At 44.5% G+C, this 14,638-nt stretch overlaps 1 protein-coding gene across 2 annotated transcripts; it reads right to left on the reverse strand.

The window, feature by feature from the left end:
- Positions 1-4,130: 4,130 nt before the first annotated feature.
- HMGCL (3-hydroxy-3-methylglutaryl-CoA lyase) lies at positions 4,131-14,335 on the reverse strand. Of its 2 annotated transcripts, none has more exons than XM_063312380.1 (9): positions 12,053-12,140; positions 11,459-11,542; positions 10,633-10,740; positions 10,211-10,306; positions 9,489-9,637; positions 8,911-8,974; positions 7,610-7,798; positions 6,715-6,840; positions 4,131-5,338 (listed from the first exon to the last, which is right to left on the reverse strand). In XM_063312380.1, exons 1-9 carry the CDS (start codon positions 12,095-12,097, stop codon positions 5,237-5,239), a joined length of 963 nt encoding a protein of 320 aa, XP_063168450.1. In that variant the 5' UTR covers positions 12,098-12,140; the 3' UTR covers positions 4,131-5,236. The 2 variants fall into 2 exon arrangements, with proteins under 2 accessions (XP_063168450.1, XP_063168452.1); XM_063312382.1 differs by lacking the exon at positions 12,053-12,140 and adding an exon at positions 14,244-14,335 and having other exon boundaries at positions 4,132-5,338.
- Between the last annotated feature and the right edge of the window lie 303 nt (positions 14,336-14,638).

A 14,638-nucleotide genomic window follows, 5' to 3' on the forward strand; every position in this document is an offset into this window, starting at 1 on the left:
TTTTGAGATACATGACCTATTTGAAATGAGATCTAAACCATCATCTGGATAGTTTCAATCAGCGGTGAGTTTTTGGAGTGCACTGCCTCCAAGTGGCCAGGACGCTAAAGCAACATCAGCTCTCTGCAGTTTTTAACAGGGATGTGCACTGACCATAAGCTTTGGACTGGGGCCTGAATTGATGCTTCCCTCACTTCAAGCAAGCTGCGCTGGCACACCAAATATAATCACACACTTGCTAATTGTTCACAATGCAAAATAATAGAAAATAAAAATTGAAAAATAAGAATACCACAAAATGCATTGAAAACATCCAGCCAACCACAAACCAAAAGGTAAAACCGGATGATTGATCTACTGCTGCCTACATAGCTGCCTGGATTATTTTCCCTCCCTCAAATTGCACCCTCTTTCCTTCCATCATCTTAGCAGCAGTCTCAAGTTACCGCTGCACTTTGAACTGGAATGATCTCTACGGCCTTGAGATTATCAAACTCTATCATTTGACTAAGTTCTGAACAGGCTAAATCTTCACAACACTGCGGCAAATAACCCTGCTGGCTACCTTATTTGTCTTTACTCTTTCACAAGCTGTGAAAGAAAAAGCTAAGAAGAGTGACCGTGGCTGCTCTTTTCTACTTTGATCCTTGTTTTGTATCAGTTCCTTTGTTTGAATCTATTTCTACCAGATTCCCACAGGAATTATACACTATTATACACTTTCCCAGCTACTGCAAATTGCATGAGCTAGAATGGTGGGTTGCCTCTTTATGCCATGCTGTTGGGTAACACTAAGCACAACGAACATAGGAAGTATTGCATGCTTGAACGTTTGAGTGGCGGCAGAAATGACTTTTAAAACTCACTTATTCTCCTCTTCCTCAGGAATGTACAACCATTTTGATATAATCACCGAGTCAAGACTAAATCTCTCTGTTGATGTTCTAAATATATATTCAACAGATAAATTTAAAGTAATATTTTAAAATAAAACTTTGGCAATACCGGCATTGTTTGCTCTGCAGAAAAACCACTGAGAGGCACCACTGACGTGGAGAAGGTATGCTGGAACATGTTGTGATGTCAGAGCACTGCAGAAAAGTACGTGTTGTTGTTGTTTATTCATTTAGTTGCTTCCAACTCTTCGTGACTTCATGGACCAGCCCACGCCAGAGCTTCCTGTCGGTCGTCAACACCCTCAGCTCCCCCAAGGATGAGTCCGTCACCTCTAGAATATCATCCATCCACCTTGCCCTTGGTCGGCCCCTCTTCCTTTTGCCCTCCACTCTCCCTAGCATCAGCATCTTCTCCAGGGTGTCCTGTCTTCTCATGATGTGGCCAAAGTATTTCAGTTTTGGCTTTAATATCATTCCCTCAAGTGAGCAGTCTGGCTTTATTTCCTGGAGGATGGACTGGTTTGATCTTCTGGCAGTCCGAGGCACTCTCAGAAAAGTACGTGCTCCCTGGGAATGAACATTTTGTTGCGCTCCAAGACCAGATCGTAAAAATTAAAACAACCAAATACAATTTGAGAATATAATAAAACCTCATTAATTAAGCAAACCACCTATTTCTGTGGTCAGGTCTGAACATGGTGAAGCCTTATGGCTTGGGCACAGAATTTAGCAACTGCATACTGTAGGTGATTTCAGGGTGCTTATCTTTTAGGAAGCATTCTAAATGCCATGGTCTGAATGGCCAGGTAGACTAGTTATTCAGGACTGAATTAGCTGGGAGCATAATTCCTTATAAAATCTACATCTCAAGAAGATACGTTCTAAGGTTTCAGTTTCCTCAAGAGGCACAGGAGCATCTTCTGTGTGAAAGAGGGTTCTGATGGTAGGTGATTATATTTGCCATCTATGATTGCAGAGGGAAGGGCGTTGAAGTGTGCTCTGGAAAAAGCCCAGTGCTGTTTGAAATAGGATAACTTGCACAGGTATTGTGCAAGTTGCAGTTTTCTTGTTTCATTATAGCAAGGTTTCTCAGCCAGGTTTCTGTGGCACCCCATGGTTCCATGAGAGGTCACTAAGGTCCCTGGGAGTTCACAATTTATTTAAAAATTATTTCAAATGTAGGCAACTTCACATTAAAGAGGTAAATTTCATTATTTTTAGTTTAAGAACATTGTGAATACATATATCCAGGCCTACCCATGAAACAAATATCATCATTTTGTAACTTCCAGCCTATATTTGAGCCTGAATGTGCAGGGGTTCCCCCAGGCCTGAAAAATATTTCAAGGGTTTCCCAAAGCTGTCTGGGAAATTCTGGGAGTTGAAGTCCACATGTCTTAAAGTTGCTGAGGTTAAGAAACACTGCATTAGAGTCCCATCTGGGATTTTGCACGATTGGCTTTATCTGCTTTCTCATGTCCCATCTGCAAGCCCAATAAACGGATTGCAAGATTTTTATGGATAAAACACAATTGTGTGCATATCATTTGGGCCATGCTCATCATTCCATCCAAATTCTTAGACGATACTGTCTCCTGACCATATTTGAGAATACATTTATCACTCCCATTGTCTGATCAGTTTTACCCCATTATAAGTTTTGAGTGGTGCACTGAATAAACATTTTAACTAGGAGTGATGATTGCCCATTCACTGATAAAAGCCAGTAAACAAGTTTCACTTAAGAAAGTTCGCTATATTCAGCAAATCCTTTATCAGCATTTAGAAAATAAATACTATTTTTTCAGCTCTGGAGATAAGCCAATTGATTCTTTAACAAATATTTTATTATTTGATAAGACAGTCTGATTAATAAAATAAATAAAAAGCAATCAGATTACATTCTTTACTATCACGCTGAAAAATTTTAGTAACAATTTGTAATCTTGCATGTCACATAAAGGTGGTTATGCATCTTTTTCTTCTTCTTCAGATGTATTGGATTATGTGTTTTGGCAAAGCTGGCTTGTAATTAGAGAATTAGTAGTTTACTACATCTGCAGGTCACTATCTTGAGAAAAGCTATCGTAATAAATTTTGAGTGAGTTCCCCAGTAATAAGGATCTGTGAAAATAACAGAGCTACGATTTAGCATTATTTATGTCATGAGCACTGATGGTGAGCCGGAGGGGGCCCCTATCCAGGGGGGAAGATGCATGTGTAGTAGGGAGGAGTTGAGCAGCCATTCAAAGAGACACAGAACAGACCCGCCTTGACTTTTGGGGTTTATCTGTCTGGGTTTTCCCATGCTTCTTCAGTTTGTTAGGATTTTCTGTCTAATGTAGCAGTAATAACACACTAGAGACCTATTCCTCGTCTCAGCATGGTTCCTGACTGTTAGGACAATTTATTCTATAAAGGTTTTATAGACTTTTTAGAAAACCATCTGCTTTTGGAGATATAGGTAGTCCTCACTAACAACCATTCATTTAGTGATGGTTTGGACTTAAGATGGTGCTGAAAAAACCAACTTCCGACTGGTCCTCACAAAACTGTTGCAGCATCCTCCCCAGTCATGTGATCATGAATTGGGCACTTGACAACCAGTTCACATTTATGTGATTCACTTAACAACTACCACAAAAAGGTTGTAAAATCAGGTTGGATTTACTTAATGACTGCTTCGCTTAGCAACCAAAATCCCAGTCCTAATTGTGGTCATTAAGCGAGGACTACCTGTATCTTATTTTAGTGAATGCGTGAAGCAGACGTGCTGGTCCTCTACGTCCAAAAGATTACAAGATCCTAAACAATAAACGAAGTGGGAGTTGGGCAAACGGGATTTGAGTGGGGAAGGAAAATTAAGGCACTGCAAAAGGCTGAGTGACACCCTGGAGCCATTCCACACCAGCTGGCATTTAGAATGGTTGGAGCAGAACGAAGTGGGAGTGCTGTAGAATGCCCTTTATTCTTGGGCTGTGGGCAAAGGTGGTATAATCCAGCTCAGACAAGGAAATGGGAGGCAAAAGTCCAGAAGCACCCCAGAGACCCAGGCACAGAGCTCCAGTCTGGAACCTTGCTCATCTACATGTGTGGAACAGGGGCTGGGCCCCAAGATGGACTCTAAAAAAGAAGCGCGAAGGCACAGAAGCTCAGGGAAACAAGCAACACCCAAGTGCAAGGTTGCAGGTCCAGGCAACAAGTTTATTTCATTTCATCTCTGCTTCAGACTTATTCACCGCCCGTCTCACTCAAGGAGCGACTCTGGGCAGATTACAGTAATGTTAATCAGTGCCAAGTGAATCCAGGATACACTTGGTAATCTGGTCGTAGAGGATACACCACTCACAAGATGCATTGCTGGAAACATTTGCAATCACCAGTCTTGTCACTCAGAAACTCTTAGCTTTGTTTGAGTGTCAGGACTCTTACAGTCCATGCTTCTTCTAACCTGGCCAAGGACTACTATTCTTGGTCTGGACTTGGCTTACTATGTTTGCTTATTCCTTTGTGGTAGATTGACCTATGTGCTGGTATATATGTCTCTGACCAGTCCTTGATTCCCTTGGGCAGAACACAGGAGGAAAATCAAGTGGCACCAATAATGTCCTACATCCCGAGGGAGGATATTCTTTGTTTGGTGAGAAATCCCAGCTTATGCTTTCTTGCCTTGATGCCTGAAAAGGCAAATCCTGTAGACCTTTAGGTCTCACAGCACCTAAAAACAATCACAATGGCCCAAGAGCTTATGAAAAGGGAAGCCTGCCCTGACAGCTGGACTCTTTAGAAAGCCCAGCACTGGAGGAGCACTTCATAAGATTTCCCCTCTATGAAAGCAGCAGAAGTATGTCCTGAAGCTTTTAGGGGTAGCCTTCTTGAGTTCTACACACAAAAATATTAAACTGGTGTTTTTCTTTCCCTTTCTGCAGCCTTAGGTATTTAGAGCAATAGATACCCTCAGGTGCTGAGTGAGAGAGACATTGGGGGGGGTACCGTGCAGAGCCTGGTAGCCCCAACCACAAAACAGCTTACAGGTGAAAGGAACAAGAGGCCCATGTCAAAAATAATGGCAAGATCAAAACCATACATTTGCTCCTTAAAGAAAAACTGCAACGGCCATCTTCAAATACATCCAACTTGTTTGATATAGATTTAGTGTTCCACATTCCTTTAATGTCTCCCCTTTACTGTAAAATGCAGCAGTCCCATCTTCTTGCCTTTTGGTTCAGAGGCATTGGAAAGTGCTTAAATAAAATTAGGGGAGCGAATGCCAACATGACAGTTTCCAGACTGCCGTGCAGCCTTGTTCCCAGCAGGTCCGGCCAAGGCACTGATCTATTTCACAGTTTGCAGGTGGCCTGTGCGACTTTTGAACTGGTCTTCCGGTTCAGCATCTTGCAGATAAAAGTGCCTGCTTCAAGGAGCTTTGATAGATCCACACCCTTCATAGGTGAAAAGAGAAAAAAAGATGACGCTGTTTATTTTGCATCCACAAAGCTGTATAATATTTTGCTGGACTTTTGTTTTACGTTGCGTTGAACTGTCTACAGCAGGGTTTCTCAACTGGGGTTCTGTGGCACCCTTGGGTTCCACGAGAGGTCATTAGGGGTTCCCTGGGAGATCACGATTCCTCTAAAAAATTATTTCAAATTCCGGCAACTTCACCTTAAAGAGATAAGTTTCATTCTTTATTTTCAGTTTAAGAACACTGTGAATGCCCATAATACAGGCCTACCCATGACACAAATAATTTGGTAACTTCTGGCCTATATCTGAGCCTGAATGTGCAGGGGTTCCCTGAGCCCTGAAAAATATTTCAAGGGTTCCTCCAGGGTCAAAAAGTTGAGAAAGGCTGGTCTACAGCAACATCTCAAAGATTCAAATGCAGGTCTTTTGAAGAGTGCAAGCTAAGGTCTCTTTTCATCTTCTTTGAAGAGCAGACTGGGTTACAAGCCTTCCGCATGTGAAGCACCACTTCTGGTTAAAACATGCTGGGGAAAACTGCAAGCTTCAGTTGGGAGATCCATCAAGCGCAGCTGTGATTGATTAACCAATGTATAGTGTTTTAAACTAACATTAAATTTCTAGAGATTGGTCTGGTTCTGGTCTTATCGTACAGAATTAAAAGTAATAAAATTTATTTATCTATCAAATTTATACACTGCCCATCTCACCATAAAAGTGACTCCAGGCAGTTAAAACACTCAAACAAGGGGAACAGTAAATTAGGTGTGTTTTTCCTTTAAAAAGGAACAGTAACTTATTTATTTTATTCTCTCGCCTTTATTATTTTTATAAATGCCTCAAGGTGGCGAACATACCTAATACTTCCTCCTCCTATTTCCCTCACAACAACCCTGTGAGGAGAGTTTATTTATTAAATGCAGGAGCAGACTAGCATTTTTCTCTCATGGGCCATCTTCTCTCAGAAGCAACTTAGGCTTGTCTCATGCTGTGGATGTGGCCAGAACAAAAGAGAGCAGGGACAGCCACTGGCTCGGTTCATATAATACACTCACCAAGTTCAGCTATAAACCTAACAGCTACTTTCACAAAGCATCTTAAGTGTGCTTAGTACTAACCTTGGTTAGGGTTTTTTGTTATCTGTGTCTTGCGTGAATCAAGAGCAACTGATTTTTTGCACAGTCATGCAGAGATGAGGCTGAAGGCCACCAGCGACCCACCTAATTGTCACACTTTCAGTGTTTCAGGAAGGTCCAATGTAGTTTTGGTAACATATAGATTCTGTTTGATTAGCTGCTGATGCCCACTCCTGTTACCAGCTAAGGAGAGAGAACTAAGCCAGCTTATCACTTACTGTGTGGATCCCAAGTCCATGCAGCATGTACACCATGTCTTCTGTTGCCACATTTCCTGATGCCCCCTGAGCATAAGGACAGCCTCCAAGGCCAGCGACTGAAGAATCAACCACGCTCACACCCATCTGCAAACAGAAAGAGAACCCTTTTAAGAATGGTTTGCGGCCGTTGTAATCAAACATGAGAAAAATAGAGCTTAGGAACTGAACAAGCCTTTGACGATCCAAATAAGGCTTCTCTTTTCTTGTTTCTTGCAAAATTTACCCCCCCCCCGCCAGCATTCTCATTACAGGTAGTCCTCACTTAACGACCACAATGGGGACTGGAAAACTGGTTAAGCGCTGCGGTTGTTAAGTGAGTCACCACATGGCTGGATCAGATTTTACAACTGTTTTTACAATGACCATTAAGCGAATCACCATGGTTGTTAAGTGAACCCAGCTTCCCCAATGGGCATTTTTTGCCAGAAACTGGCAAAAAAATTTGCAAATCAAGATCATGTGACCGCAGGACACTGCAACTGGTTGTAAACATGAGCCAGCTGCCAAGTGCCCAAAGTGTGATCACGTGACTGCGGGGGAGGTATGATGGTTTGTGATGGTCGTAAGTGCAAATACAGGACATAAAGCACTCTTACTGAGGTCGTCGTAACTTCGGACCATTGTTAAACGAATGGTTAAGTGAGGATTACCTGTATTAGGACCTGCCTAAGGCTCAGATCTGGTTTAGAGAAGGTGGGTGGGGAAGAGACATTCTTTCTGTAAGAGCTTTGCGCATGGATTCTGCTTTACAGGTAAGCCTGAATGACTTTTCCTAGCAGAAATAAATGAGCAAGCTGGCTTCATGGCCACTCATTTTAATAAAGGTAGCTTCCAAGATCGATGACAAACTCACCTGAAGTGCCACTAGCGTATTGGCAAGAGCCTGCCCGTAAGTGTCGTGACAGTGAACAGCGAGCGCGCCAACGGGCACCTCTTTCATGACGGCAGAGAGCATCTCCCTCATGTTGCCAGGGGTGCCAACCCCAATGGTATCGCCGAGGGAAATCTCATAGCATCCCATCGCATACATTTTCTTTGATACCTGTCACAAAGAACAGCTATTTTTTTAATTGTAGCTCCTTCTTTATCTTTTTCTTCCGAACATGAATTCAACCATTACGATAATTTGTCAGGGTGGATTCATCTTCAGGATTTTCTTTCCCAGTCTTCCATTTTTATCCAGGTATTAATGCAGAAACCAAAATGGACTTGCTCACACAATCAATTTCCTCTAGATGGGAAATGATCTTGTCCTCAACCCATGTCAGGTTCCTCCACGATCCAAACTTTACAGCAAACCACTTCTGTTAGTTCGTAAAAATTACTTCAATATCAGAGCGACAGATAACATGGGCACACAGCCCTTTTAAAATCAGAAATATACATTACATCTCCAACACATCTGAAATGAAGCAGGGTGTGGAAGGGGGAACGAGTCCAGTTTATCCCACGTGCAGATGTACAGTCTACTTTTCCTCATTAGCCACTGGTTATGGGGGTGGATATTTATGAGTCCATTCACCTGTCACATTCCAAGTCAGGCTGTTCGTCACATCTAGCTCAATACTGTTTACTGTGAGTTAAAGCAGCGCGCCAAGGGCTTGGCTAGGTGCCTGTGAACAAACAGCCTTTTCCGAGAAGGAATTCAACATGGAGCCTTCTCTGTACCAGGGTCTCTCAGCCAGGTTCCGCAAGAGGTCATTAGGGGTTCCCTGGGAGATCATGATTTATTTAAAAAATTATTTTTTCAAACCTGGGCAACTTCACATTAAAGAGGTCAGTTTCACTCCTGATTTTCAGTTTAAGAACACTGTTCATGCATATACACAGGCCTACCCAGGAAACGAGTATAATCATTTTGTAACTTCTGGCCTCTATTTGAGCCTGAAAGTGCAGGGGTTCCCTGAGGCCTGAAAAATATTTCAAGGGTTCCTCCAGGGCCAGAAGGTTGAGAAAGGCTGCTCTACAGAGATCCTCTGACCTGTGGTCTCTCCTGCCTTGCAATGAAATCAGGACAGAAAGCAAACCAAACTCAATGAGTATGACAATATGTGTGTGGCGAGATTTAACAAGGGCTCTTCTTTATTTTTTGTGAAATGTAGTTTACAAAAAAGAATACTTCTCTTCTGAACATGGCTTATAGCTTGAACTCACCTCGGCTACTTTAGCAGGAGCAATCTTTCCTTCATAAGGGCAGCCAAGAACGCAGGAGATGTAGCTGTACGGAGAAGGAAAGAAAATGCCCTATTATTTTATGTAAGAATAATGGAGATCAGTTAATTAAACGAGCCGCCTCCCCATGCCTCCTTTTGCTTCATTCAAGAGACATCCATCGCTAACACAGTATCTTTGATGGGGGACAGTTACAATGCAACCTCTTCCCACAAGTAGCATTAGGCAGGGAAGTTGCCAGGTTATGGCTGAGCCACTAGAGGTTTTTTAAAAATCCACAGAGCAGGAGGTCTTTTTATGATCGCTAGGCCCAGTTGTAAGCAGAACTTCCATGCTGGCTTGGAAGTCTGGGAGTTGCAGGCTGAACACAATTGAAGAGTGCCAGACTGGGGAAGACTGAGCTAAGGAAAACACTTTGCATTTTCTGGAAAGGGTATCTATTGGATATTCTCCCGCTTGGGTCCCTCTTTCTTCTGCTCTGTCAGCCTTCCTCCTTCTCACTGGCTACACATAAGGGTATCTGTTCATCATCAGAATCAGCATGCAGTCCTAACGTTTACCCTCGCACTGGAATAGTGGCTTCTTTTGAGGCACTCAGGACATCGCTAAATCTTTGCAGGCTCTCCTCTATGGAACAGTTGATGTTCTTTCTTGTGAAGAGCTCTGATGCTGCTCCAAAGACGGACACCTCCTTGGCTCCTGCTGCCACCTACCGACATGTAAGAAAGGGCTTAGATATCACACATTCCTCTGTTCAGAAACCCCAGCACTTGTCACCACAGCTCCTTCCCCCGTGACAACAGCCTCACTACTTGCTCACTCTTCAGCTGGCCCTCCTGTTGGCATTGTAGACATTCTCGGGATGAGATACTGAGCCTGCCAAGCCAATGCCACGCCCCCTTCGTAAAGCATCTCGTCCTGAGGATCCATTACAGTCACAGCAATGCAGACGGGGCAGCTTGCTGGAGCACAAGACATTGCAGCAACTGTGCAGTGCCGAAGACACCGTGCCTAAGACACCGGGAAGCGGCTGCTCTGGGTGAGAAACCAGAAGGGTCCGTTGCCCAAAGCAACCAACAGGAGAGCCGGCCTTGGCTGTTCAGCTCAACACAGGCCAGCGATCTGCCTTGTTTAAGAGACGGATCTGCTTTTTCAATTAAAACAGGGGAGAGAACTGTATACCTTTAAAAGAGCACTGTGAGAGAACAGGGCAACCGATCTTGTAACTCCACTCACTAATACATTCCCCACTAAGAGCTTTTGCCTTGCAGATTCCTCTTACCGCTGCTTCAAAACCCTTGAGGTTAGGAGTCAGAACGGGATAACTGACACCAGAAACCTTCCGGATGCCTTGCATGACTTCTGTATGGTCAGCCATCTAGGTACCAAAATGAGGAATGAACAGCAGGGTTTTAATTCCTCAGAAACCACCCCTTCACACATGCTGTCCTAAATTGCAATTACTAGTCACCCTTATTAAGTGTAGAACATCTTAGATTCAGGATTTACTGGGATTAGCCAGAAGAACATCAGCTGTGCCTCTCATTATGAAAGAAACCAACCTGAGATATTCATTTATACCAAAGACTAAGCCAAAATTTGCTTTAATCGTGGTATGTCGAATAAGCCAGACTGGGTTTTGCCAAGGAGCAAAGTGATTGTAGCTTGTTTAGCTAATTATTTTGCATCCTTATCCATACTGACCTGTGGAACCCATTTTGGAGACACAAAACTGGTAGCTTCTATAACCGAAAGGCCGGTATCTGATAGCATGTCAATTAAGTCAATTTTCACCTGAGTGGGAACAATATTCTGGAAAAAGAAAGAGAGAGTTCTCATTTAACTGTAATTCCATAATTGTATTTCCCTTTCGGTATTTAGCTGGTGGTGGAATCGCTGCATACTGTAACACCTTCCAATTTGTTGCAAGACCATGTTGCTGACCAGTAAAAGAACTACATAAATATTGCACATCATTAACATTCACTATGGTTATTAGTCCTACACTTTACACATTATAATCCCAGCCATTTAGGACAAATATGTAATGCAAGTCACAACTGGTGCCAGAATCTACATTACAATTCATTCTACTGTATACATCAAAGGTCATACAATATTAGATAATGTTATGAATTCAGATCTTTTGTCTATTAAAGAACCCCTTGTGAGACTCTATTTCTTACATCATTTGCAGGCAACCTGTACCCATTTCACAGCTTGGTTTAAGCTGTCATTTTAGAATGTCCACATGAAATGGTAGATGGCTATATTTTGAGCACCTTTAAATCTCTGTATACCGTCCAACACTATTTACTGGCTCATACCAACATATTTCAAAATTAACTGTTGGGAATTCTGGAAATAGGGATTCAGGGTTGAATTTTTAAGCTATGCCAACACTCTGCCTAGGAGGAAAATCAAAATAGCACTGATGTCAAAACATTCCCTTCACAAGCACAAAACTATCAAAACTACTTATTTCAGATTTCAACCACTAGCCGAGCACAGCTTAGCAGAGGTCACTTGCCTTTTCATTCTGCAAGCCATCCCGTGGACCAACCTCAACTATTTTCACATGCTTGGGAAATGTTCCAGCGGTTGTTGAGCTGAGCTGTAAAACAAGGGAAAGAATCCCAATTCAATAGACAATATATAGTGCCCTGAGTGTATTAAATGTACGAGGAAGGAAAAAAAGTCATTTTGCTCAGTGCTGTGATTATTCAAGAAGTGCTGATATGTTAGAGATATACATTAATATTCCTTAAACTTTCAGTCTCCGGATATGTCAGATTATAATTGAGAATCCTTGAGAATCCTATATCATATATCCTTGAGAATCACGTCCCTCTTTAGAAGACATCAGGTCCAGAAAGTCTTTATGAGCACAAGGCTGGCACTTATAATTTCAAATAATTTTTTCAATTTACTTTTATTCCTGCAGTATAAAAAATTACCCCACGCTCTCAGCAAAGTCCAAAGCAGCTACGGCTATTTTGTTACTAGGCTTCTGGAATACTGCTTCTGTTCCAAGTTGTTCTTTTGTTTGCACAGGTTGAAGCCCACGGTCAGCATCTGACTACAGATGCTCTACTGAATTGCACCATCCAGCCCTAAGTCTCACCTTTAGAAAATAAGAAATGCCACAGCACAGCGATGGAGAATCCATTCTGAAGCAAAAGGCTCCTGACACAGTCTTGGCACAGCCAAACAGGGCTGGGAAAGACCTTTTAGAAATCATGGACCATCACTGCTTCAGATTTCAGACAATGCTGAACTAGATGACCCAGAACAAGGTAGCTTTCTACTGCACTCGCCCCAGCTCTTGCCAGCCTAGCAATTCGAAAGCAGGCAAATGCGAGTAGATAAATAGGTACCGCTTCGGCAGGAAGGTAACAGCGTTCCATGACTGTCGTGTTGGCCACACGGCCGCGGAACTGTCTTCGGGCAACGCTGGCTCTTTGGCCATGAAACAGAGATGAGCACCGCTCCCCCAGTGTCGGACACGACTAAACGGGAACCTTTACTTTTAAGGATGGCTCAGTAAGAAATTCCTGCCCTACTTTCTACTGAGACTTGGCTCAGTTTCTCGTTTTATATTGCTTCACTTCCTTACTGGTGTAATTCGTCACTGTCGTAAGACATTGTTGCATACAGATGCCATGTACACTTCTTCGATGCGGAATATGGCTGTTGTTTGAAACACCTGTTTTTGCAAACCACTGTGTTCCAGGCAACTCCAGGAAATCTGTGCTGCAGGGAACCTCCAAGTTAAAAGTTCCTTGTAAAATTGGTGGCAGGTAGCCAATTTCCCCACATGTCAGCTTTTATCAGCTGTCATTCCTGGCTACCTATCACCTTCTGATGTGCAGTTTTGGGGGGGATAGTAAATGTATTCTGGGATGCCTTCTCCATCCATATCAGACAGGAGTGGGTAATCTGAGGCTCTAGGGCTGTGTGTGGCTCCCAAGCAGTGATTCAGTGGCCCCTGAAGCCTCCGTCAACTAATCAAAAACTAGCTGTGTATTTCTACACATTTTCAGGCGCGAAAAACATGAAAACTAAGGCCGTATAAAGCATGCAAAGGACACTTCAGCAAGCCTACCGGCGCAAGCAAAGCACACCTCCTCAAAGCACTGAGGCAGCCATGTCTGCCAGGAAGTTCAACCCGGCAGTTTCAAGGCCTTTCCCAGGCTGTTCGTTCATGAGTGTAAATACACAGCTTGGAGAGGCAACCCAGGAAAGGCCTTGGAAAGGAGGAAAAGCAGAAGCAGCAGCGAGTTATTCAGAGGGCAAGACTCAAAGCTTGGAGTGCTACCCGCAGCTCTAATGAGAACTGAAACACGAGCCTTTAAACAGGCACCCCCACCCACATTTCTCCATAAAAGCCAGGAAAAAGCAGAAAACCCCAGCCCTGGACATCCATGCTACATTGTCCGACCTACTTCATCCACTGCCCTTTCAAAAAAAAAGAAAAAGAAAAAAAGAGTTAAGCACGGCCCCAGCCACGCTTAGGATACGAATGACCCCAAAGCCAGCCTTCATGCAAGCTGGAGTGCGCCGTAAGTCCTCGGAAAAGTTAAAGGTATGATTCTTACCTGCTGCAGCCACATATTAGAGTTGTGCCTGCGGGATTCATCCTCGCCCCAGTATTCCCACCCAGAAGCGAAGGCTCAAAGGCAGAACCGCAGCTCCCTGCTCCAGCCACAACGTGTGCATGCCCGTATGCGAAGGAGGGGTGTACTGTATGCGTGCACGTCCTATTCATGCTCTTATTCAGCAGACCTGAACTAACTTTATCACACAAGTCTCACCACAGTTCGTGACACACAGAAACCGCCACATGACCCAGCTGTTCGGATCCCGGAGTGCAAAAAACACAATTCACCTGACACACACGGCCTCTGGAGTTCCCTCAATACCTTCCATCGCGGACGAATCAAGCAGAGGAAGTTCTCCCAGCACAAGTCACACAAAAACAACAACCGCAAACAGCCAACCCTAACCCCCATCAAGGTCAGTATGCGACGCGAACGCAGCCGCCAGGTTTGCGGGTCACCCGGTCCAGGACGCAGCCATACGCACAGGCAAGGGTAGGCAACTTGGGGCCCTCCAGATATTTTGGACTACAACTCCCAGAATCCTCTGCCATTCACCCTCTATGCCACAGCTGCTGGAAGCTGAAGTCCAAAGCGCGTGGAAGGCACCCGACGGTCCAGCCCCGCACGGAGCTCCCGGCAGCAGCGGCCCCCAGCAACGCTACTCTACAGGTGGCCCGGGAGGACCGCCCGCCCGCCCGCGGCCTGCTCGCTCACCGGCCGCAGCGAGGCCGCCAGCCGCGGCAGCCCCCGCCTCCACGCCACCATCTCGGCGCCTCGTCTCACTCCCTGGACCGAGGCAGGGACGGGCCACGTGGCAGGGGCTTTGCCGTGTCACATGACCGCCGTGAGCCGCGCGGCTGCTGATGCGCTCGGCCGGCCCGCTTGTCTCCCCTCCCCTGAGCATCGAACTACAGCCCCATCATCCCCGGCCAACGAGGCTAGGAGGTTATTGGGGGGTGGCATACACGCATCTGGGAAAGTCGAGTCACCCGGGCTTCCCGCTGTGCAGTGGAGGCGGGCGAGCTTCACCCGCCTAACATCTGCCTGTTACTCGGAGGAGGAGGAAGAAAATGCGTGCGGCGGACCCACTGCTGGCGGGTATCAGCTGT

The sequence above is a fragment of the Candoia aspera genome, chromosome 10 (genome assembly GCF_035149785.1).
Source record: "Candoia aspera isolate rCanAsp1 chromosome 10, rCanAsp1.hap2, whole genome shotgun sequence".
Lineage (NCBI taxonomy): Eukaryota > Metazoa > Chordata > Lepidosauria > Squamata > Boidae > Candoia > Candoia aspera.